The sequence below is a fragment of the Rhinoderma darwinii genome, chromosome 5, assembly GCF_050947455.1.
Source record: "Rhinoderma darwinii isolate aRhiDar2 chromosome 5, aRhiDar2.hap1, whole genome shotgun sequence".
In the NCBI taxonomy this organism is placed as follows: Eukaryota; Metazoa; Chordata; class Amphibia; order Anura; family Rhinodermatidae; genus Rhinoderma; species Rhinoderma darwinii.
Window position 1 is genome coordinate 41,474,662 of NC_134691.1, and position 25,551 is coordinate 41,500,212.

Genomic DNA, 25,551 nt, shown 5'->3' on the forward strand with positions numbered 1-25,551 from the left:
TCCATTGTACATTTTCTCTGTGTAGGTTTCATTCCTGGTTTTGGCTTCCAAATACTGATCAAAACAATACCATGTCAAAGAGGCCTCATACACAGAGGCCATGACACTGGCGTTAGCAGAGCCCACATTTGGTTAGCTTTGAGTCTATTTTTGGTACAGTTTTTAGTATTTTGCACTTTGTGTACTAAATCCTTGTTTGTTATTGCAAGACCTGAAAGTAAACAAGAGCCTGTAAAAACCGAAATGGGACCTCCTCCATCTCCTGCATCCACCTGTAGTGATGCGTCTTCCATTGCCAGCAGTGCTTCAATGCCATATAGTAAGTCTTTGATTATTATTTTTTTTAATGGTTTTTGTATTATGGAATTTATTTGGAGGACCTTTATAACCGAAAGGATCTGATCTTCATGCTCTTATGCAGTTATTTAAATAGGTCACTTTTCCACATAGGTCACTTGTGTAAAGAGTGTATTCATTAAATCTATCATTTCAGAAATTGCGGTGTTTACTCGGGTTACATTTGTGTAACGTACATTTGGTTTTAAAAGGCTTGTCTCCAATGAGAATATTTTTTATTCGAGTTGGACCCCTGTATATCTTTTAGGGTATGTTCGCACGCTTAACAAAAAATAGCTTGTAAAATACGGAGCTGTTTTCAAGGGAAAACCGCCTCTGATTTACAGCCGTTTTTTTATGCATCAGGCATTTTTTGATGCGTTTTTTATGACCGTTTTTTGGAGCGGTTTTTACGATTGAGACAATAAAAAACTGCTCAAGAAGTGACGTGCACTACTTTTTTACGGTGTGGTTTTTTTTAAGGTTTTTTTTTTACGTGCCGTATCTACAAATGGTGTGCCGTTTTTTCCCAATGAAATCAATGGTCCGATGTTTGGAGGCCTTCAGCCCCCCGTATTTTCAGCCGTTTTTTGGTGCGTTTACTTGGCTGTCGTATAGCTGCAGTCACTAATAAGCGTGTATAACTGAACTCAACCAAAAACTCTGCTCTGCTACATCTGTACAACTTCTCTGCAGTATGGCATTTGTCAGGTTCATATTTGAACTAGGGGTGTTGCCTGAGACTATCCTGTGTGTGTACAGATGAAGACCAGAAGGGGGCACACCTTTTTTTAGGGCTTTTTCTAATCTAAAGAGGGGAGAGAGAGAGACTGTGTCCTTTATATCACAATAGCCCCCATTCGTTTAAATAAATGGATTGCATTCACAGCTATTCCAGAAAATATACGGTTTATCAGAATTGTCCCTTTATACAAGTGAGATTGATCACACTTAAAGGTAATGTGTTGCCAGAAAAACATGTTTTTTTTTTAAAATTAAACAATTAGTGTGTAGGTGATTAAACATTGTTCAAATTTTTTTTATTTTTTTCACGAGTCAGGAAATATTATAAATTAATTCTAATTTATAATATTTCCCATTTCTGTTCACTAGATGGAGCTATTCCCAAAATTGCAGCATTGCAAAATTGGGTAAAAAGCCCTCGCTCTAGTGAGCTCTCAGCATCCCCCCCCTCCTTTATCCTGGCTAGTGCCGGGATAAACGAGGGGTTTGAACGGTGTAACCTACACTGTGTGTCGCCATTTTTTGAGCTAACACACAGTGTAGTAGGTTTACATACAGTAGTAAACACACACGAACATACATTGAAATCTCTTACCTGCTCCTGCCGCTGCGGCTCCCTCCGGCCCGTCCGCTCCGTCTGCTGCCGCTGGTCCAAGTGCACAAATCCGGAAGCCGCGACCGGAAGTAGTAATATTACTGTCCGGCCGCGACTTCCGGTCCACAGGAAAATGGCGCCGGACGGCGCCAATTTCAAATTGGACTGTGTGGGAGCGGCGCATGCGCAGTTCCCACACAGACGCCGTACACAGAAGTCAATGGGACGGGAGCCGTTCGCAGTCCCTATGGGACTGTGGCTGCCGTATTCCATGTCTGTATGTGTCGTTAATCGACACATACAGAAATGGAACAAAAAATGGCAGCCCCCATAGGGAAGAAAAAGTGTAAAAATAAGAAAAAGTAAAACACAAACACACAAATATAAACGTTTTTAATAAAGCACTAACATCTTTAACATATAAAAAAATAATTTGTGATGACACTGTTCCTTTAAAACCTACGGGACAATTCTGATACAGTATAATTTCTGTAATAGCTGGGCATGCAATTCCCTTTAGCAAAATCAAATAGAGGCACTTATTTTAAATCACAAAACTGTCACTAGTTTAGTAATGCCCGATCTCCTAGCTAATCTAGTAGGCGTGGTCACACTGATAGTGAAAATTGTGTCTCAAAATGTTTATTTTAAAAGTTAAGCATTTTTCTAAATATGTAACTGAGCCTTAGACAAGTGGGAGGTAACAGCAGCGATTCTCCTGGGGTGGAGCCTCCTCACAGCCTCTGACACTGTCCTATCAGCATGAAGCTGCTTCACACAGTGTGAGAGACGGAGGCTGGAGGGAAGGGGGATCACTACAAACAGCCATATCTCGGGCTGTGGACCACCTACAATAGTGGTGGCATATGAATGAGGAGATTCTAATCTTTCATATGACACCAGGACCGTTCTAGCTGTGACACAACCGGAGATCTCGCCAGTTGAATACACAGTCGGGAATGGAAGCTGTATACTATAAGATCACACTGTGCTGCTGGGCAGGGAAGAGGGAGAAGCTGATTCGACAGCGTCCTACAGAAAACATTACACCGACCAGAGTGAAAAAAAAGTCACCTCCTATTTGTCTCTTAGAGCCACATTATCATATATAGAAAACGAACCACACTGTAGTTCGCATCATAGCGCCTATTAGATTACTTAGGAGATGATTAATAAAGTAGTGACAGTGTCTTTTTAGGCTGAAAAAAAATTATTTTTAGGCCCCATCAGCCAGCCCTAGGCTCAAGCGAGAACTGCAAATAAAATGCAGCTCTCAGTAATGTGCTCAACCTCAGACTAGATCGCTTCTACGTTCTTGTTGAAGCCAAAAATCTTAGACCAAAAAAACTTTAGACAGACCTTTCTCTAAAGCGAACTGGAGTATTTAGTAACAAGAACGTATTGGATACATCCGTGGCAACTAAAGTGCCTCTGCTATGAGATATACGTCCTTTGCAGGGAAAGGGTTAAACGTGCATCTTTTAATGCAGATTTTGGTGCATTAAAATGCGCATAAAAGAAAAAAAACTTGTGGTATTTATATTTATTTCAAGTTTAAGCTGTACGCTGTCAAACCATTTCAGAAACGTCATACCACATGCAATGTATGGTAAAATTGGATAAACCGAAGTTGTTGTTTTTTTTTTTTTTTTTTTTTAATTTACCCTACCCAGAACGTAGACGATCTACTCCAGCTCCTAAAGAGGAAGAGAAGGTCAATGAAGAGCAGTGGTCACTAAGAGAAGTTGTGTTTGTTGAAGATGTGAAGAATGTCCCTGTGGGAAAGGTTCGCACCTGATATTAACAGAACTTCTTTCACTCTTGTCAATTTGCATCTTAAAATGCCTTTTAACTATTTATTTTTTTTTTGTGTGTGTGATGTTTAGGTGCTTAAAGTTGATGGGGCTTATGTTGCTGTGAAGTTCCCTGGCACGTCAAATAATTCAAACAGCCAAAGCACTCCTGGCTGTGATCCTGACCCATCATCTCTCCTCCAAGACTGCAGACTTTTAAGGATCGATGAACTCCAGGTACAATATATGGTTTTCCCATAATCATCCATAGGATAGGTGATCAATATCTCATCGGTGGGGATCTGATCACAAGAATGGGCTTGCCTTGCCGTTCCTGCGCGCCCCATATGGTTGGAGTGGTAGTGGCCATGCTCTGCATTCACTCATTTCTATGGACTGTTGAAGATGGCGCTCAGCAGCCCCATAGAAATGAGTGGAGCGCTGTATGTGGCTAGGAAGCTTATTGCACAACATTGGCTGGATGATAAACCACCTACGTTATCGGAATTCTGTAACAAAGTCACGTGGTTAACACGCATGGAATAACATTTACACAGCTAGGAATGTTAAGCATACATTTGATAAAACATGGTCTCCATGGGTGCAAAGCAGGGGCCTGAGTTCATCGTCGGATGTTGCGGCTGGAATGCAGTCTAGACCGCGATAGTCAGGTAGATAATATGAGGTGTGGAGTGCTCTGATTGGCCTTGGGGGGATTTTGTTCATTCTTTTTCAAATGTGCAATGGATTTGTAGATGATATATTATGGATTTGATACTGATTTATGTGATGTTAGTATGTATGAGCATGCATACTATGGACTATGGAAGAAGGGGGGGCGTTCTGTATGTATTGCGATGCGGGATCGCAAATGTTTTTTTGTGTACTTGTCTGATTTAGTAATATTTTATTTTAGTAAGTACTTTGACCACTAGTGAACCCAGGCATAACCATGTTCCTGCTGGTAAGGCCCCCGTAGAAGAAGCTTGGAAAGCCCTGGTCTGTACAATCCTCTACTTTCCTGTTCCTTTCTTGTTGGTGCTGGTCGACACCTCACATTTTGATATTTAACAAAAGCAGTTCATCTTATGATTACCACAAACCAAGAATGTCATTGATCGCTTACTTAGCTGGTTATACCGGTTCTTGCACCCTACCTCACCCCTGATGACTTACCGCAAAGAAATAAACCAGTTAAGAGACTCATTACGGGGAACTTAACAACATTTCTATGCTAGTTTTCCATGCTGGTCTCTCCACATATAAAAAAAATAATAATAAAAAAATGTGTGGAGTTTGCCGAAGGGGATGTGGCCATTCACAGCATTTAAAATTTACTATAATTTACGCCAAAAAGTGGCATACATAATAGCTGGCGTAAATTTCATTCAGTGGCGCACTGGCAGACGAAGATTCGACGGTTATCAAGAGGTGTGCGTCCCTTAAAGAAGCTGGAGTATGATGTGACTGTTTAGGCTAGTGTATGTAATAAATCTACCAAGGCTCTAGGTATCGGGATAGTGGTTTTATAGCACTAGTTTTTGTTTTCTACCTTAACTCTGTAGTTCACTATCTTATTATTTTAGACGACCGTATCCTCTTTTGTAGCAAATGCAAATCAATGAATTATTGTAAATACCTTTTGTTTTCAGTTTTAGATATGTCTGGTCCACCCTATGTCCAGAGCGTTGTTTGATGTGTTTTCAATGATTGCGGCCACCGCTGCGGTACTGCTCTCTATTTCTGAGGCTGGCTGGGATTTCGGGAGCGAGCATTGTTAGCACATGCGCTGTAGCTCCCTGACCGGCCACCCCTGTCCAACTCTATTCAAGTAAATAGCACAGGTCCAGAGCAAGTGCACTAGCCCCGGAACTGTCCTTTTCATCTGTACCTTCCTCACCCTCACCACCGCATTCACAGTATAGATTCCACTCAAGGAAAGTATTGAAAGGTTCAATGCGTTATGAGGCTGTGTTTTGAATGACACCTTTGGCTGAGAAGGAATAAGTCATGTAAGATTAACTCCAGAGTCAGATCTTGTTGCACAATGTGTTTTCAGTAGACAGATTTCTATCCTATCACCCGGGGGCAGCAGGGACTGGAGGCATAGTCATGCCGAGACTATCCGAGCAGACTTGTTGTCATTGGTCTTTTGGTAGTGATGACATATCCCATAGACTTTAGTTGGCTGATACAAAAACAGCAGAGTGCGCTGGTTTTATTGTTTTCTTTATCTCCTATAGAGTTTTTAGACTATGTACACTTTTATTGTACAGGTTTTATTTGGTTTATAAGCAGCTTTTAAGTTGACTTCTATTACGTTTTTTTTACTTTGAGATACAGCTTCTATGTATCCTGTATGCATAGCTGTATCTTGCCATCAAAGCCAATTCTCTATGCATATCTAGACGTACATTGGCAAACATCAATCATCAAGGTGACACCTGCGGCAAGGGTGCCATGAAGGAAATAAATAGGCAGAACATTGTTTCTGCAATCTACATCCCCCTAGTGAAAAATTGGGTTGCAGACTACCTTAGTCTGAAACCTTGGGAGTGGATTGTCCATCCTAACCTCTTTGTCCAGCTCTGCGAGTATTGGGGCACCCCAGACGTTTACCTCATTGCCTTCTGGATAAACCACATGGTTCCCTGGTTGGTCTCCAGAACGCCAGGTCTCCTAGTGATCAGGATGAACGCTGCTCTGGTGGTTCCATGTGCCCACTTCTCTACCCCACCTCTTCTCTTTGCCATCTTCGTCTATCTGTGCTCAAGAAGGTTGAAGGTATTCCAGCCATCCAAGTGTCTACAGATTGGCCCTACGTTCCTGGGACGAGGACATTGTCTGACAATCCCTGGCTTCTTTGCTAAATCGGCCAGATCTGCTCTCCCAGGTTCCCCTCTGCCATCTGAGTTTACTGTCTACATTTACTTTCCTGTGAGATGCACTTTCCTTTTGGGGAGACACCATTCATTTTTGTATTTCCTGGATAGACCGTGTAGCAGGATGTGTGTGCTTTATGGAAGCTTCAATGATCAAGAAGTGATGGAGTACTGCCCCCTCAGCCAGAGACCAGTAAATGACACGGGAGATGCATACAGAGCGTTCATACGAATGCTCGTTCCCAATCATTGCCCTTTGTAAACAGGGCAGCAATCAGCCGACGAACAAGAGTTTGACAGCTGAGTTATTAATCGAGATATGCTGCTGACCTGGTCAACTGTATAGGGACCGAATGATCATAGTAACGACTATTCGTCCCCATACACTTTACATTGGTCCCAGTAGAGAGCCTTTAAACAAGCGACAATATACCTGTAATTATCTGCGATCGGCGCTCGTTATGGTCGATCTGTTTGTGTAAATCCAGCTTTGCTCTCCTGCATTTTATAGCCCTCCAGTAGTACAACAGAGCGGTCATTACCTCGCCCAACCTCTAATGATGAAATGATGATTTTTTTTTGTGGATGGGCCCAAAAAAAATAAATATATAATATTTTACTATATCTATAATAACCTCATTTAAACGCAACTTTCTGATTTAATATGTAACTTTCTGATGCATTCTCTTATATTTTGGACTGGAAACTTGTAGGTTGTGAAGACCGGTGGAACGCCGAAAGTCCCTGATTGTTTCCAAAGGACTCCTAAAAAGTTGTGCATTCCTGAAAAAACGGAAATCCTCGCTGTTAATGTAGATTCTAAAGGTAACGTCAAACCAAACTTCATGGAATCTTCATTATCGTGGCCGTTTTCGAGACTACTTTACGGAATCTGTAAAGTTATTTCTCCTACACCTATATAAATAACTTTAAACCGTGTACCGATCTGTGTTTTGATTTATATATATATCTATATGGGCCAAAAATTCTGTTATTTAAAATAAATATTGTGTAGGTGCTGAAATATCAAATGCCTAATTTACTTAGTTACGTTTTCTTCCTTTTGAACACTTTTCCGAATTGTTTTCTTAAATTATTTTTGGCTCTAATAATTTCCAAAAAATATTGTTTTACACTGGTTTGAAACGATTTGTTGTTTGCCTACAGTATTGTGCACATATTGTGGTGACTTTGAATTTTCTGTTTGTGTACAGGAGTCCATGCTGTACTTAAGACCGGTACGTGGGTGCGGTATTGCATTTTTGACCTTGCTACTGGAAAAGCTGAACAGGAGAATAATTTCCCCACTAGCAGCATTGCTTTCCTTGGTCAGAATGAGAGAAATGTGGCCATTTTCACAGCAGGACAGGTCTGTACTTTTTTCTTTTTCAAGGGATATTATACTTATGGTTTGTTTGCATTCATATATTTTTCTGGGAGTAAAATATGCTGGAATTTCTCTGTACATACAATTTTATTTTCCTATTGAAAATGTGAATCTCTAATATACAGTGACACAAAAACATTGTAAAAAAAAAAAAAAAAAAGTTTACTGTATTTAGATCGCTTTGTTTTTTTTTATGTTGCAGGAATCTCCTATTATTCTTAGAGATGGAAATGGCACTATTTATCCCATGGCTAAAGATTGCATGGGAGGCATTCGAGACCCTGATTGGTTGGATCTTCCTCCAATCAGCAGTTTAGGAATGGGGGTCCACTCGCTGGCTAATTTACCTGCCAACTCTACCATCAAAAAGAAGGCTGCGATCATTATAATGGCTGTTGAGGTATGGATTGGTCTTCTGCAACAAGCTGTGTCTAAACTATATTTGGGAAACAAACTCCATAGTAGAATTTTTTTAGGCAAGGATCGCAGCTGTTCTTGCCAAAAAAAAATGTGAACAGTTAATGCAGGAAGAGGACAGATTGATCATTGTTTTCTCTATTGAGATCTTTAGTAATAATTTTAGTAAGTTATTAAACTGGTGCATGTTCAGTGTCTTGGTTTATCATCAGCAGAGACCACCAAGACACATATTTTTTTCCTTTTCTAGATGCTATTTTTTTAATTTTTTTATTTAATCTATACATGGAAAGATTTGTAAATTGCTACCCTGGTCTAAAACGACTTTGTGTTTCTGTAGACTTATCTTCTAGTTTGTAAACCTTGTTTCGTCCTTTTTAGAAACAAACCTTGATGCAGCACATCCTGCGGTGTGATTATGAGGCCTGCAGACAGTACCTGATGAACCTGGAACAGGGCGTTGTTCTGGATCAAAACACCCAGATGCTGCAGTCCTTTCTCAGTCACCGATGTGATGGCAATCGTAATATCTTACATGCCTGCGTCTCCGTCTGCTTCCCTACCAGCAACAAGGAGACCAAGGAGGAGGAGGGTAAGGGTAATACCATCAACTTTTTTACTTATATCCTCTTTACTGTCTGTAAATCCACACCCTTTATGTTCTGATGTGTGTGTTAAATGTTTAGAATACAAATGACTATTCTCATTGTTTCAGAAGCAGAGCGCTCTGAGAGGAATACGTTCGCTGAAAGACTTTCTGCTGTTGAAGCCATAGCCAATGCCATCTCCGTGGTGTCCAGTAATGGCCCTGGAAATCGGGCTGGATCCTCCAGCAGCCGAAGGTAAATATTTGTTTCCCTTATTAGGAATTCGTAGTCGGGTGGCTCTGTATGAGTCTAATTAGGTCCTTCGATGGGCGGCGTGTATACCAGCACTTTCTGCAATACGAGAAGTGGTCTAAGTCGGCAATGACTGAATTCAGCAGAGTGTTCTCTCTTCACACAGACGTATTTAATGAACTTTGCAAAAAGGGGGGCTCCCAAGATGTGGATCTTTGTGTCAACCACAAGGTACTAATCTGTGTGCCTATGCGTGGAAATCCCAGGGCCATCGCAGTTGACACCCTGGCAACAGGGTGGTCAATAGGGCGTTCTCCCTCCTGTATCTCTACCCTCCCCTTCTGCTCTGTTCCAGAGTGATCGAGATTCAAATGATAAGGGTATGTGCACACACACTAATTACGTCCGTAATTGACGGACGTATTTCGGCCGCAAGTAGTGGACCGAACTCAGTGCAGGGAGCCGGGCTCCTAGCATCATACTTATGTACGATGCTAGGAGTCCCTGCCTCTCCGTGGAACTACTGTCCCGTACTGAAAACATGATTACAGTACGGGACAGTTGTCCTGCAGAGAGGCAGGGACTCCTAGCATCGTATATAACTATGATGCTAGGAGCCCGGCTCCCTGCAGTGTGTTCGGTCCGGTACTTGCGGCCGAAATACGTCCGTAACTTACGGACGTAATTAGTGTGTGTGCACATACCCTAAGGAGTTTCCACAGTCCTGGTGATCCAGACTTGCCTCGCTAGCCTGGTCTGCCGACCTTTTTGAAGCTGACTTGTTGATGCGTCTAACAATTCGACTCAACCTCTTTCCCAAGTTCTGGTATTCCAGCTTAATTGACCTCATGTGCGTTTATCGGTGTGGATGTTGAAGCAGAGGTTCTGAGGGATTGTGTCTCTGAACCAGTCATCCAGACAGCGTTGGCCAGGAAACCTTACTCGGCTAAGGTGTTCCACCGTACATGGAAGACTTATTTCTCCTGTTGCGACCAGTGTAGTTTTCATCTGATTGATGTTCCACGCCTAGGACCCTGTCCTTAATGCAATCAGCCCTTGAGCAAGGACTTGGATTGTCGTCCCTTAACCCGTTAGTGACCGGCCCATCGTGTTTCTACGTCGGTCACTAATGGGCCTTATTCCGATGCCATAGACTTTACGTCGCGGCATCGGAATAAGTAAACAGAGCAGGGAGATGTCAGATCTCCCTGCTCTCAGCTGCTAGAGGCAGCTGAGGGCTGGGAGCGTCCCTGCTCTGCCGTGTGAGATCGATATTAGTATCGATCTCACACATTTAACCCCTCAGATGCGGTGCTCAATAGCGTGCACCGCATCTGAGTGGTTTTGGAGAGAGGGAGGGAGCGCCCTCTCTCCCCCACCGACACCCGGCGATGCGATCGCCGAGTGTCTGTGTCTCTAATGGCAGCCGGGGGTCTAATAAAGGCCCCCAGGCTGCCTAGAGTGAATGCCTGCTAGATCAGGCCGCAGGCATGACCTAGCAGATGCCTGTCCGTGTTAAACGGACAGGCAGTAATACACTGCAATACAAAAGTATTGCAGTGTATTATAAATTCGATCGCAGAATCGCATATTATAGTCCCCTAATGGGACTAGTAAAAAAAGTGAAAAAAAAGTTTAATAAAGTTAATTTGAAAAAAAATGTGAAAAAAATGAAAACCCAGCTTTTCCCCTTACAAACTGCTTTACTATTAAAAAAACAAAATAAAGTTAAAAAGTTACACATATTTGGTATCGCCGCGTCCGTAACGACCCCGACTATAAATCTATTACATTATTTAACCCGCACGGTGAACGCCGTTAAAAAAATAATAAAAAACTATGGAAAAATTGCTGTTTTCTGTGAATACTGACTTTAAAAAAAATGTAATAAAAAAGTGATCAAAAAGTCGCATCTACTCCAAAATGGTACCAATAAAAACTACAAGTCGCCCCGCAAAAAAAAAAGCCCTCATACGACCGCATCGGCGAAAAAATAAAATCGTTACGGCTCTTCAAATATGGAGACAGAAAAACAAATAATTTTGAAAAAAAAGTGTTTTTACTGTGTAAAAGTAGTAAAACATACAAAATCTATACAAATTTGGTATCGTTGCAATCGTAACAACCCGCTGAATAAAGTTATTGTGTTATTTATACCACACGGTAAACGGCGTAGATTTAGGACGCAAAAATGAGTGGCGAAATGTCAAATGGTGCTATTAAAAAATACAACTTGTCCAGCAAAAAACAAGACCTTATACCGCTATGTCGGCGCAAAAATAAGAAGGTTATAGCTCTTGGAATGCGATGATTGAAAAACGTAAAAAATAGCTTGGTCATTAAGGTCCAAAATAGGCTGGTCATTAAGGGGTTAAGGGTAAGGTCTCTGCTCTGTCCATCCTCTTTCAGTGGTCTTTGGTTTCTAGGTGAAGACTTTTTTTATTTTTTATTTTTTTAAAGCGTGGCTCATGTGGTCCCTGCATGTTAGATGCGGTCTGTTATGTCAGAAGCCTATCTGTCTAATGGCATAGTTCCTCCCTTTGTTATTGCCCATTCTGCAAGGGCTCCTGGTCGGCCGGGCATCAAGCTTCATTGGCTCAGGTCTGCATGGCTGCTTTCTGAGCTTTGGTGTACACAATCGGCAAATTTTCACCAATTCATTCTTCAACCTCCAGTTTGGGTTGCAAGGTGCTGCAGGCTGCCGTTAGGTGGGTCGCATGGCTGTACTTTTTATTATTTTTTTCCTCTGGGACTGCTTTAGGGCGTCCCATGCTTGTCTCTCCAAATGATATTAACGAGAAAATAGGATTTTTGTGAAATCTTTCTCGTTTTCATTGGGGACGGTGTCCTTTTTTTATTTTATTTTTTTTGGTTTGTTCCAACCCCAGGACCTATTTGTTTGGTTTGGTTTTTCCTCCCAAAACAATGGACTTCGTTATTTTATATTTATTTATTTATTTATTTCTCCTACTGCACAACTGGATTTGGTCAGGGTCTGTGTGAATGGTATGGCTTGCCTGGGCGTAGCCAAGACTTTCCTAGTGCCAGCCTCCAAGTGGCAGGGGTCTATACCCATGGTGCTTTGTCTCCTTACAAATTCAATGAGGGATTTTACGATGAGCACAATTCAATTTTTCTATCCTTTTCTGCAAGAATTAAACTTATTAGATTGGTTATTATAGGCAATAGTATTTGTTGGTATTTGTCTTCCGATTCGGTGGAGGGACTTTCAGAATTTTATAGTGACATGCAGCATAAGTATATAATGTTACAACTGCACGTAACTTGTAATGCCTTTAGCTTGATTTCTTCTAATGTAATGTGTATATATTTAGCTTACGACTTAGGGAGATGATGAGGCGATCTCTTCGAGCAGCAGGGTTGGGAAGACATGAAGCTGGAGCTTCAGGTGATCATCAAGATCCAGTTTCTCCTCCTATAGCTCCTCCTAGCTGGGTGCCAGATCCACCTGCTATGGATCCAGGTGAGTAACCCTAAATGAACCATAATTGTGACATTCATTTCATTGATTGTGTATGGTTTACTTACAACGCTACTTATTAGTTTAATAAAGTTTGTGTCATGTAAAATATAACTAACTATGAAGTAAAGCAGATGTTACTTTACCTAATTTTAATGATGGCGTTTCTGTATGCAGTGGTTGATATTACATAGAATATTAGCTCACGAAAAGAAGCTCTGTCTCCATAAATGGGGATTATTTCCAGGATTGTAAAATACTAGGTTTGTTGCGTGTTGGTAAACCTCATGCTGTTCTTCTTTCTGAAAGATGGTGACATAGATTTTATCCTGGCCCCTGCAGTAGGATCCCTAACCACAACATCCTCTGGCACTGGTCAAGGGGCTAGTACATCAACCATTCCAGGTGAAACTGCTTTTACTTTTGATATAAGCTTTTACCGCAAAGCCCTTACAACAGTCTTGAGATATTGCCGTTTACCTTGGGTTTCATGATTTATTTTTGTTTTTTTCCTTTTTCTCTGTTCTACTTGTTTTAACTCTTTGTAGGTCCCTCTTCAGAACCTTCAGTGGTGGAATCTAAAGATCGAAAAGCGAATGCTCATTTTATCCTGAAATTACTGTGTGATAGTGTCGTTTTGCAGCCCTACCTCCGAGACCTTCTTTCTGCCAAGTATGTTTGCTCCGCTTTTAACTATGAAGTCTGAGTTTTAAGCAGTGTCATTTTTTTAAGAAATGTAATTGCAAATCAGTCTTGTGCATTTCATTAGTTTGACAGAATGCGTTATTTTATTCTACCCAAAACTAGGAATCTAGTGGCTTCACCCATGTAATTTGCATGATGTCAAAAGTATTTGATATTGTGGTCATCAGCCTTCTGGTAGAGAGGAATCAAACAAGATGTGTTGTGTGTTTATATCTTTTGGGTTTTCAGTATTCCTATGAGGCACTGATTGATGGGGATACCTTACCGGGGATATGCACAAATATGAAAGCGGTCTAAGCAGTGCAAGCAGTTTACGGGCGCACATACTGGATTTGTGACGGGAAAAAAAATGCGGCTTTTGTTTCGGATTTCACCATGTGAATTGAAAAGGGTCAAATCCGCTGGAAAAATCCACAACTTAAATTAATTTCGCTGCGTATTTAAAACTTTAGTGCTGTAATACGCTGCAGATTTTCTTACATTTCTAATACATGTTTAGTGTGTGCAAGTTGATATTTCTGCTCAAATTCTTTAAGAGGAGTTATTTCCTTTTAGGATTGTTCTACCTAAATCTCTCCCAACTGTCCCATAAAACTGCATGACCAGTCTGGCCAGGTGTGCATTTATATTTCTATAGGAAGAGGTGAAGCTGTTGTATTCACAGAGGGATCTTGCGTCTCCACAAGGAACAAAAGATTGGGCATGTTGAAATCCAACATGCCCAATCCTTAAATTACGCCTTGAAATCCATTAGTATTTTGTACAGTTACACAATGTTTAGCATTTAGCCTCTGTACACCCACATAGTGGATTTGATACAAAGCAATAAATGATTGTACATTTTCAGCTTTAATGAGGCTCTGTCACCACATTATAAGTGCCCTATCTCCTACATAATGTGATCGGCACTGTAATGTAGGTAACAGCAGTGTTTTTTTTTTAGAAAAACTATCAATTTTGACCAAGTTATGACCTATTTTAGATTTATGCTAATGACTTTCTTAATGCCCAACTGGGTGTTTTTTTAGCTTTTGAGCAAGTGGGCGTTGTAAAGAGAAGTGCATGACGCTGACCAATCGGTGCCCAATCAGCGTCATACACTTCTCTCCATTCATGTACTCCGCACATGGTGATCTTGCGAGATCACTCTGTGCTGTCACTTACTCACACATTAACGTTACTGAAGTGTCGGGATTGTGAATAGACATCGCTTCCAGCCAGGACGTGATGTCTATTCACAATCCCGACACTTCGAAAGTCATTAGCATAAATCTAAAATGGGTCATAACTTGGTCAAAATTGATAGTTTTTCTAAATAAAAACCACTGCTGAAATCTACATTACAGCGCTGATCACATTATGTAGAAGATAGGGCACTTATAATGTGGTGACAGAGCCTCTTTGAGTGGTTTAACCCGAATATTGCCTTAAAGAGGCTCTGTCGCCACATTATAGGTGCCATATATTGTACATGATGTGATCGGCGCTGTAATGTAGATTACAGCAGTGTTTTTATTTAGAAAAACTATCATTTTTGACGGAGTTATGACCTATATTACCTTTATGCTAATGAGTTTCTCAATGGACAATTGGGCGTGTTTTCCTATATGACCAAGTGGGCGTTGTACAGAGGAGTGTATGACGCTGACCAATCAGTGACCAATCAGCGTCATACACTTCTCCCCATTCATTTACTCTGCAGATAGCGATATAGCTATATCGCTATGTGCAGCCACATAAACACACTATAACATTACTGCAGTGTCCTGACTATGAATATACATTACCTCCAGCCAGGACGTCATGTGTATTCAGAATCCTGACCACTTTTGTAGCGTCTCTGTGCTTTACAGCACAGGGCAGCGAGATCTCGCTGTGAATGACAGTTTACAGCGTAATCTCGTGAGACTACGCCTGCTATTCAGTAAATCAGAGACGCTACAGAAGTATCAGGATTCTGAATACACATCACGTCCTGACTGGAGGTAATTTATATTCATTATCAGGACACTGCAGTAACGTTATACTGTGTTTATGTGGCTGCACATAGTTATATAGCTATATCGCTATCTGCAGAGTAAATGAATGGAGAGAAGTGTATGTTGCTGATTGGTCAGCGTCTTACACTCCTGTACAACGCCCACTTGGCCATATTGTAAAACACGCCCAGTTGGCCATTGAGATTCATTAGCATAAAGCTAATATAGGTCATAACTCTGTCTAAAATCGTTTTTCTAAATTAAAACCACTGCTGTAATCTACATTACAGCGCCGATCACATCATGTACAATATAGGCCACTTATAATGTGGCGACAGAGCCTCTTTAAACATGTAGCAATTACAGCCATTTTTTACTTGGGTTTCGTTCACATCTGCGACTATGCTATTGATTCCGTCAAAACGACAGAACCCTTGCACAACGGAGACAAACGGAAACCATTGGTACCTGATCTGTCACCGTTGAAATCAATGGTGATGGAAACGGGAACCTATGGTTTCCATCTGTCTGTCAGGGCTCCGTTCCGATGTAAAGCTCAGACGGAACGTTGGAACGGAGCCCTAGCGCAGACTTGAATGAAGCCTTAGTCCCTCGGTTTTCACAGGCTCAAAAGTAATAAGACAATTGACTGACAAGAAGTTTAATGGCTGGTTGTGACCTGATCCCTCATTATTTCATGACAAGATAAAAGGTCTAGAGTTGATTCCAAGTGTTGAATTGGCATTTGGTAACTGTTCATAGACACACTCCATATGTTGTCCAAAGAGGTGTCAATGCAAGTGAAGGAGACCAAATAAAAGCCTCTTCACAACATCTAGCCAAGTCAAGAACACTCTAGAGTAGGTAGGTGTATCATTGTCCGTCTGCTTCATGAGTAAGTACTGAGGGTTTATCTCTTGATGCCAACTAATGGTAAAATTTAAGAACGGGCCAAATTAGACTTTTCTACAAAACATCTAAAAAAGACGCCCAGATCAAACTGACATTTGTACCAAAAAGATTGGGAGAGAACAGTATGGACAAGGAAAGACATAGCTCATGATCTACACATACCACATCTGTCACATGGTGGAGGCTGAGCTATGGCTACCAATGGAACTGAATCACTGGTTATTGATGTGACTGCGGATAGTAGTAGCAGGATGAACTCAAGTGTATGTAGCGAGACTTTCTGTGCAGATACAATAAAGTGCTGCAAAATTGACAGGACGTGGCCTCACAGTGTAGATGGATAATGGCCCACGACATACTGCAAAAGCAACTCAAGAGCTTCTTAAGGGGAAGAAATGGGATATTCTTTAATAGCAGAGTCAGTCACCTGACCTCAACTCGATTTAGCTTTTCACTTAGGACCGAGCCACAAGCCATGCACCGACTGAAGATTGCGGCTGGAAAGGCCTAACAAAGCTTCTCAAGGGAGGAAATTTAGCATTGGGCATGTCCATGGGTTCCACACTTCAGGCAGTCCTTTTACTGCAAAAGATGTGCACCCAAGTATTAAAAATAATCCTTATATTTATAATTGTTTTCCCACTTACTTTGGCATGTGAAAATGGAGGAACTATAGAAAAAGAAAATATAGCTGCAATTCCCGAACCGTTAAATGGGTGTTCTTATTTTCTTTACCTTTACTCTTACGTCCGCCGCTGCCTGCCACTTTCTGGTTTGCTGTTCTGTGCCACACTGTACAAGTTCTTATAGCAGCATCAGGATTGCATCAGGTGGGCAGCAATATTAAACCACTGCCACTGCGTATTCCCGGTTGCCGTCCATAGATCTCTCTAAAACTTCAGAGAGCTGGTCGGGAGCTAACGCGCCTGAGCTCCCGGGACCATGGACAATCTCTACAATAGAGATATCTGAGAGCACTGTGCAAGTATGGCCACCGCTGCAGGGTCACCATAACCCTAGAAAAGGGTGGAGATGGCGCCATATCTGGAGAAGGCTACCATCTAAAAATGAGTTGTTTCCTATATTTAGGTTGGATGTCATAATAGACCCGATTAAGGAGTTGGGAATAATCCTGTAATGCAATCACGCTTTAATCCACATCTTCTTTGCTTTGTTTCAAATCCATATTGGTGATGTACAGAGGGGAAATTTGTCACTGTCCAAATACTTCTGGACCCGACTGTATATTGGAACATAACTAAAGTCCCTTAACAATACCTGCCCTTTGAATACAAATCGGTTCAAACTGGCGTTTCTCTCTTATGCTAAAGTGGTTTTCATGGGAACAAATTGTGTTTGTCGATTGGGAAGTTTTTTTTTTTTTACATTTTTTCTTTTCCATCCAAATTTGTATTTTTTTTTGTATCAGGGATGCTAGAGGTATGACTCCTTTCATGTCTGCTGTTAGTGGAAGAGCTTATCCAGCTGCTATAACCATTCTGGAAACGGCACAGAAAATTGCCAAAGGTAAGTAAAGTTGTGTCTGATGAATGCATTGAGGTATGTGATCTTGTATATTCTCATGAAATATCTGTTTTTTAGCGGAAGCAAATGCAAATGAGAAAGAGGAGGATGTTTTCAAGGCAATGATTTGCCCACCCGGAACTAATGCAGATGATTCTCCGCTGTATGTTCTTTGTTGTAATGATACATGCAGCTTTACGTGGACTGGAGCTGAGCACATCAACCAGGTACAAACACGTTTTCCTTTGGTTTCCTTTAAATTTGTCGCCGTTGTAACATAACGATTATAACTAAATATTTCTTTCTCTGATTCAACTGTTAAAATGTGTAGCAATAGATTTTTATTTTTTTTTTAAACTCAACTGTAAAATACTTTTCTCGCTGAATTTATTGGGGGACGCAGAAGACCATAGGCTGCGATCACTAGGAGGCGGTCATTGAGCATTCAGTGTTAGCTCCTCCTACAAATGTTATACCCCTCCTACAGACTGAGCTAATCTGTTTGTACACAAGCACTAGGAGCTACTAGGTGAAGCCAACAGAAAGTAAATCTAGAACAAAACTCTTGATAGGCCAGAACCAATAACCAGAGTAACCAATCCAGTAAAACCAGTAGAAAAGTTAAAAAAAAATTAATAAAGTTACAAAAATGTATGCATTTGTAACATACGCTTAAGGTTGTTTTTTTTTGATAGAAGTCCTAAAAGTTTTTATACGTCTTTGTTTCCATTCTTCTAAACAAGTATAAGTTTAATTTTTATCTTTTTTTGTTGAGCCGAATCAAAAATTTGTAAAGCCAAAATTCAAAGGAAGTAGAGTCGCTGCAGTGTGTTCTGGCGCCACTACTGAGGAGCTGGGCAGGGGAGGCATGTTTTGTCTCATAATCTGGGTAATTTCCCATATACGGTGACATAAGCGTATACATTTTACGTATGCGAATGTAGGGTTTAAAATTGCATACATCTAAATATTGCCATTGACTTCAATAAATAATAAATGTGTACGTGTGGCATACGTTTTGGTTTCTGCGTCCAATTCGGCACCAAAAAACGCAGTGTAAACTAGGCATTGGGGTCTGCGTCCTAGTGGCAGCAGCCTATAACCCGGTCTTCTGTGCCCCCCCCAATAACACGAGCAAGAAGGAACAAAAAATACCTGAACTTTTCATGTAACACTGTTCTGAGCCATGTTGCTAATAGGACTACAGATCAATACAGTTTCCCACTTTAATCTTTGTTCTCAGGACATTTTTGAGTGCCGAACATGTGGCCTATTGGAATCTCTTTGCTGTTGTACAGAGTGTGCAAGGGTCTGCCACAAAGGACACGACTGCAAGTAAGTGTTTCCACTTCTCCTATTCCCTAAAGAATATTCTGGAAAAGTAAATGTACAGTTCTAAAAAAATAATTATTTGCTTGATTTTTAGGCTTAAACGAACTTCACCAACGGCCTATTGTGATTGCTGGGAAAAGTGCAAATGTAAAACCTTAATTGCAGGCCAGAAATCTGCTCGTCTTGACCTGCTGTACAGACTACTGACCATCACTAATCTAGTCACAATGCCAAACAGCAGGTACGCTTTTATAGTACTTTCCTAGTCTGAATTTATTTTTAAGTACTGGTTTATTTATTATTTTTTATTCACATGCTTCTCTACTCCATTTACATTATATTTCTTATATTTGTATGGGGGACATCTAAGGTCCTTTGGGAAGTGACTGTACCTTTTGGAACACCATTTTGTTTTTAGGTCCAATTTCTGTTCTGATAAAAATGTTGTAAGATGTTGATGCAGAGAATCGTAACCCCTAGAAAACCACAGGAAAATGATAAAATCCTGTCTGACTGCTGCGACCATTAATAGGAGATTGAAGACGGATTTATTTTTTATTTCAATAGGAACTGTATGCATTAAGCTCCTCTACTCCCCCTAGTGGTGCCTGCAAGCAGCCAGAACTGTTATATGCATGTGTTTATATGAAAGGTATTCATACTTCTGGCTGTTCAGTTCACAGCTTCCGGCATTCTCTTTAGTGCCTTTATAGAAATTACCCCAAATTTACATTTTGGCATGTATAACCTTCAGTTAAGCACTCTGTGGATTTGGTTTCCGTGGGCTTAGTTGTTATTTAAAGGGGTATTCCCATCTTATAAACTGATGGCATATCAGTACAATATGCCATCACTTTCCGTTCAGTGGGAGTCTGACGTCTGAGAACTCTACGATCCTGAGAATGACGGAAGCCCATTTAGCAATGTGTCCCCTTTCTCGGTTTTCTCTGTACAGCGGCCACATGTATGTGCAGGGAACTGCGGACCAGGCCCGATTTCAATTAAATAGGGTGAGCTGCAGGTCCCTGCACTGACTGGTGTGCTGCAGTGAAGGTAAAACTAGTACGCATTGCTAAAACAGTGCTGCAGCCCCTTCTTTCTCAAGATCGGGGGAGTCCCAGAGGTCGGACTCGTGTTTATAAAGTGATGGCATATCTTAGGGATTTATCATCCCTTCATAAAATAGGAATACCCCTTTAATGATTTTATAGATCAAAAGATGATACTCTGCAGTTAGCCACTTATTTTATACTATTTACTCCATTTGATTCAGTGGTGATATAACATAGTTTTCAGCAGCTAATATGACCTATTGTTACAGAGGGGAGCACCTTCTTCTCTTCTTGGTGCAGACTGTTGCCAGACAAACAGTTGAGCACTGCCAATACAGACCACCACGCATCCGCGAAGACCGAAATCGCAAAGCAGCCAATCCCGAAGGTGAGTTCTTAATTCCTGCACTTTGTATACCAGAAGTGTAATATAATCTGTATATACTCCACAATCTAGTTGCGTGTACAGTTGAGAGATGGTTTTTATCTGGAAATTCTCCTTCTGTAGTTAATGTTCCATATTTTTGACAGATTCTGACATGCCAGACCATGATTTGGAGCCACCAAGATTTGCACAACTTGCACTAGAACGTGTTTTACAAGACTGGAATGCACTGAAGTCCATGATCATGTTTGGTTCTCAAGAAAATAAAGACCCGTGAGTTATTGTTTTTTGTTTTTATAAAGAACGTTAATGTGGTTGTCCTATTGGAATAACCCCTTCTGACGGAAGCCAGGGGCTGATCATTGCAGGGCCACCTACAGGTGGTTATGACATCCATTCAAATCAACCCACCAGAACTGGAGCTGCTCTGGTAATCATGGTTGTGTCCTGAGCAAAGGAACCACCAACTCACAGCCCCCAATGAAGCCCATGTCTCCCAATAGGGAATACGTACAAGGGTTGTCCATTCTGAACAACCTTTTTAATTGTGAAGACGTTTTAATTAACATAAAATCTCTTTTTTTAAGTCTTAGTGCATGCAGTCGAATTGGTCATCTTCTTCCAGAGGAGCAAGTTTATTTAAATCAGCAGAGCGGTACCATCCGCCTGGACTGCTTCACTCACTGTCTTATTGTCAAATGTACAGCAGACATCTTGGTAAGTGTTAGTACTTGCACAAATTGCTTATTTGGCAATCTTTTTTCATGTTGCTTTTCTGCTATGGGTGTTAAATATTTTGTATGGATTTAGCAGTAAACACAGGGGTGCATGGTATTCCAGCCATGGATGCCTCAGCAGTTAGCCTATGCGTTTCAGACAACACCTGTCCTTAGTCATGGCACAATGTCACATTGTGCCATGACTAAGGACAGGTGTTCTCTCTGAAACGCGTAGGCTAACTGCTGAGGCATTCATCCTTACTCCTAGTGGATTTTACTTTTTTTCTGAAATAAAGTTGGATTATTTCCTTCTAACGAAACAGCGCTGGATCCTATTTGTTCAGTTTCTGCTGTTTTTAAAATATGGCTTCCGAAAATTAAAACTTTTTTTTTTTTATCCGTTTTTGTTCAGCTTTTGGATACCTTGCTTGGAACGCTTGTGAAAGAACTTCAGAACAAATACACTCCTGGGCGTAGAGAGGAGGCAGTAGCTGTCACAATGCGATTTCTGCGGTCCGTGGCACGTGTCTTTGTTATTCTCAGTGTTGAAATGGCTTCCTCAAAAAAGAAAAAGTAAGTGCTGTGTTCTATGATTTTGTGCAGACAGAGGGTTAATTTACATTTCCTGGGTCTGGTCTTTTAGCTAAGAACGTCTATTGAAATATTTAGACATTAGTCGGTTTTGTGCATTCATTATAGAAGCACTCCATTTTAGTTTTTTTTTTTAATTTCCCCCTCCATTTGTACATTGGTGTTTCAGTGGGGTGCTGTGTGCAGAAATACTTACCAATCCGTGCATCTCGTTGTTTTCTGGTCCGGCGCCGCCCACGTGATCTTCACTCTGACCTGGTCTGGAATCGCAGTGCTTTTCAGAAAACTGGAACTCAGGCTCTCAATGCATTCCTAGGGAGCCTCGTTCTGGCCTCGTTCTGCCTCCCATAGGAATGCATTGAGAGCCTGAGTTCCGGTTTTCTGAAAAGCACTGCGATTCCAGACCGGGTCAGAATGTGATCACATGGGCGGCGCCGGACCCGAAAACGACGAGATGCACGGATTGATAAGTATTTCTGCACACAGCACCCCACTGAAACACCAATGTACAAATGGAGGGGGAAATTAAAAAAAAAAAAAACAAAAACGTGGAGTTCTTCTTTAATAGATTTAGCTGTCCTTAACGCTTTCTGTTTTTTCTAGCAATTTTATTCCACAACCTATTGGCAAATGTAAAAGAGTTTTCCAGGCATTGCTTCCCTATGCAGTGGAAGAGCTGTGTAACGTTGCCGAGTCACTTATTGTCCCTGTGAGAATGGGAATCGCCCGGCCCACTGCCCCCTTCACCCTGGCCAGCACAAGCATCGATGCAATGCAAGGAAGCGAGGAACTTTTTTCAGTGGAACCTCTTCCACCAAGACCATCATCTGATCAATCCAGCAAGTGAGGAACATAGCACAGATTCTGTTGTAGACAGAATATTTTAAGATTATATTTTAAGATTGCTGGCATGTCTGTGTGGATGCTGGCTCTGAGGAGCTGCTGATTGTTCCTTTTCCCTTTCAGTTGTCATGCATTGATTTTCCAGTTAGGATGCACAACCTTTTTATTTTTTTACCATGTAAATGTGAGTCATTGATCCAATCGACAACCCCTTGTCATTTGTCCATTTAGGGCATGCTTAGCTAATCGGTAGTGGTCCTTTTCTTGGAACACCCCTCTGCCTAAAACAGATTTGCATCCTGAGTAGTTCATGGTGCTAAAGGATCAAAGCTAGATTAAAAAAGATTAGATGTTTTGCTGATCAATTTGATTTTATAAGGCATATAGCTTTTATGGTAAAACCATTAGAGTATGTTCACACGACAGCATTTTCCATCAGAAAAACCCGCTGCGGTTTTGTCAAACTCCGCGGCAGAAATCAGAGACTGAACCCTCTTATTTCTGCCACTGATTTACAGTTTCATCTGCCGTGGATCCGCCTGTGGATTAGCCCCATTCAACGGGGTTAATCCGGGTGTGACTACCAAACGCGGTTTCCGTGCGGAATCCGTGTCAAAAAGTGACATGTCACTTTTTTTTTTCCCTCCTGCAACCCAGATATCAGATCCGCGGTGGAAAAATCCATGCCATAAATCAATGGGACGTGGTTTGTGGACCAATTACGCACCGAATTCCAAAATCGTGTATCCATGGTCGGATGTATGTGTCCTGTATGAATGCTAGTATTTTTCTGCGTAGCAGGCTTTCTGAAAATGTCATCTATCTGACATTTAACTATTTTTTTTCCCCTCGCAGTTCTAATCCGTCCCAGTCATCGTACATTATTAGAAATCCGCAGCAAAGGAGAATCAGTCAGTCCCAACCTGTGAGAAGCCGAGATGAAGAACAGGATGATATAGTATCTGCAGATGTAGAAGAGGTAACTTCTCAACATCTAATCATGTAGAAAATATGGAGAAATATTTCATTGTAAGGGTTGTGGCTATTTTTGCACGTTTGTATGCCGTGTTAGGACAGTCACATTGGGAGGATTACTTGGTCGCGGAGATGCCGTTTGGTTCTTTGCGCTGTAGATACAGGGAATTAATAATTCTCCTGTGTGATGTGGTCCTTTATGGCTTGTCTGGTGGGTTTGTATTGATAATTTGTTCAAAATGTATACAGGAATGATTTGAATAGCCTTACAGTATATTTTCAATGGCTAATGTTTAATATTTAAACCTTATCACTTGATACCTATTTTTTTTTTTCTAAATGTTGAAGTAGACGTTTGAGGGCTGACGATAAGTGGGCTTGGTTATAGGAAAGGAAAGCGAGTTAAATGATTGAATATTCTCAGCCTTTGCTGACTTCTGTTGTGGTCAATCTTCTGGTTTCTTTTCAGGTGGAGGTGGTGGAGGGAGTGGCTGGTGAGGAAGATCACCATGATGAGCAGGAGGAACACGGAGAGGAGAATGCAGAGGCTGAAGGACAACACGATGAGCACGATGAGGATGGTAATTTTATGCGGTGTAGATTTTATCAGAAGCCACTGTATGAAGAATTCAAGTACTTATGAGAATTGTCCCGTAGGGAGTGACATGGAGTTGGATCTCCTGGCTGCTGCAGAGACTGAAAGTGACAGCGAGAGCAATCACAGTAACCAGGACAACGCCAGTGGCCGCCGAAGTGTAGTAACGGCAGCAACCGCTGGTTCAGAAGCCGGTATGCTTTAACACTTCAGACTTTCTCTGTAATTCCCAAAGCAAAGTGGTAAATATTGCATTATTTCTATGCAGGTGCAAGCAGTGTCCCAGCTTTCTTCTCTGAAGATGACTCCCAGTCTAATGACTCCAGTGATTCTGACAGTAGTAGTAGTCAAAGTGATGACCTCGATCAGGAGACTTTCATGATTGATGAGCCATTAGAAAGATCAACGAACAGCACGCATGCGAATGGTGCTGCGCAGGCTCCACGTTCCATGCAGTGGGCTGTGAGGAACACCCAAAATCAAAGGGCTCCGAATGCAACCCCATCTAGTACCTCGACTCCAGCAGGCAAGTGGAAATAATCTCTCACGTGTTAGTGAAAGGAAGCTATGCTTTGCCAGTTTTAAAAGAATCCATTATGATTAGTGGTGTTGATAACATTTTTAAGTAAAAATTTCTGATAAACAAATCACCGTCTAGAACTAGTTCATTCCACATTCCTTTAGTGAAAGTATCTTTTGTATTGATCATAAATGTAATTTTATTCTGCAGCCAGCTCAGGAGCACTGATTTACATCGAACCATCCAGTTTACGAAGAAGTGGGAATATGAGTTCTAGTGCAGCAGCTGCCCTTGAAGCGAGCAACTCCAGCAGCTACTTGACCTCTGCAAGCAGCCTAGCAAGGGCATACAGCATAGTAATTCGGCAAATATCAGACTTAATGGGTTTAATCCCCAAGTATAACCACCTGGTGTATTCTCAGATCCCTGCTGCTGTAAAGCTGACTTACCAAGATGCTGTCAATTTGCAGGTACTTCTAAAAAAATATTGTGTGAACACCTTTAATATTTTCATACTTCTCTTTTGACTTTTTCAGTTTCATATCACCTAATTTTGTTAAATTATGTTTTCAGAACTATGTGGAAGAAAAGCTTATTCCAACCTGGAACTGGATGGTCAGTATTATGGACTCTACTGAAGCACAGCTTCGTTATGGGTCTGCATTGTCGTCGGCTGGTGATCCTGGACATCCAAACCACCCTCTACATGCATCCCAGAATCCTACACGTAGGGAGAGGATGACTGCACGTGAAGAAGCCAGTTTAAGGACACTGGAGGGTAGAAGGTAAGGAACTTTAATCACAATATGATTTTCCCATATTTTATTTTTGAAAGATGTTCCTTTATGGACAAGGGGTAGTAGGTATGCTGCTTTTCCCCCCAAGGTAACTATTCCGTTTTCTGCCCTGTATCTCAATACCCTGGCCAAAACCACAGTCGCTTGT

The 25,551-nt window shown here is 41.3% G+C and overlaps 1 protein-coding gene across 1 annotated transcript in view; it reads left to right on the plus strand.

The window, feature by feature from the left end:
* Nucleotides 1-25,551, plus strand: part of UBR5 (ubiquitin protein ligase E3 component n-recognin 5) — a 96,411-nt gene that overhangs the window by 52,754 nt on the left and 18,106 nt on the right. The window contains exons 15-40 of the mRNA XM_075825900.1: nucleotides 210-319; nucleotides 3,349-3,461; nucleotides 3,562-3,705; nucleotides 7,064-7,175; nucleotides 7,565-7,719; nucleotides 7,940-8,137; nucleotides 8,536-8,746; nucleotides 8,870-8,996; nucleotides 12,329-12,477; nucleotides 12,784-12,879; nucleotides 13,023-13,146; nucleotides 17,500-17,597; nucleotides 17,673-17,821; nucleotides 18,838-18,929; nucleotides 19,021-19,167; nucleotides 20,248-20,366; nucleotides 20,510-20,636; nucleotides 20,951-21,080; nucleotides 21,495-21,655; nucleotides 22,277-22,516; nucleotides 23,372-23,495; nucleotides 23,961-24,072; nucleotides 24,149-24,280; nucleotides 24,355-24,612; nucleotides 24,817-25,076; nucleotides 25,180-25,391. Coding sequence (XP_075682015.1) covers nucleotides 210-319; nucleotides 3,349-3,461; nucleotides 3,562-3,705; nucleotides 7,064-7,175; nucleotides 7,565-7,719; nucleotides 7,940-8,137; nucleotides 8,536-8,746; nucleotides 8,870-8,996; nucleotides 12,329-12,477; nucleotides 12,784-12,879; nucleotides 13,023-13,146; nucleotides 17,500-17,597; nucleotides 17,673-17,821; nucleotides 18,838-18,929; nucleotides 19,021-19,167; nucleotides 20,248-20,366; nucleotides 20,510-20,636; nucleotides 20,951-21,080; nucleotides 21,495-21,655; nucleotides 22,277-22,516; nucleotides 23,372-23,495; nucleotides 23,961-24,072; nucleotides 24,149-24,280; nucleotides 24,355-24,612; nucleotides 24,817-25,076; nucleotides 25,180-25,391 — 3,900 coding nt within the window. The remainder of the gene's footprint in view (nucleotides 1-209; nucleotides 320-3,348; nucleotides 3,462-3,561; nucleotides 3,706-7,063; nucleotides 7,176-7,564; nucleotides 7,720-7,939; nucleotides 8,138-8,535; nucleotides 8,747-8,869; nucleotides 8,997-12,328; nucleotides 12,478-12,783; nucleotides 12,880-13,022; nucleotides 13,147-17,499; nucleotides 17,598-17,672; nucleotides 17,822-18,837; nucleotides 18,930-19,020; nucleotides 19,168-20,247; nucleotides 20,367-20,509; nucleotides 20,637-20,950; nucleotides 21,081-21,494; nucleotides 21,656-22,276; nucleotides 22,517-23,371; nucleotides 23,496-23,960; nucleotides 24,073-24,148; nucleotides 24,281-24,354; nucleotides 24,613-24,816; nucleotides 25,077-25,179; nucleotides 25,392-25,551) is intronic.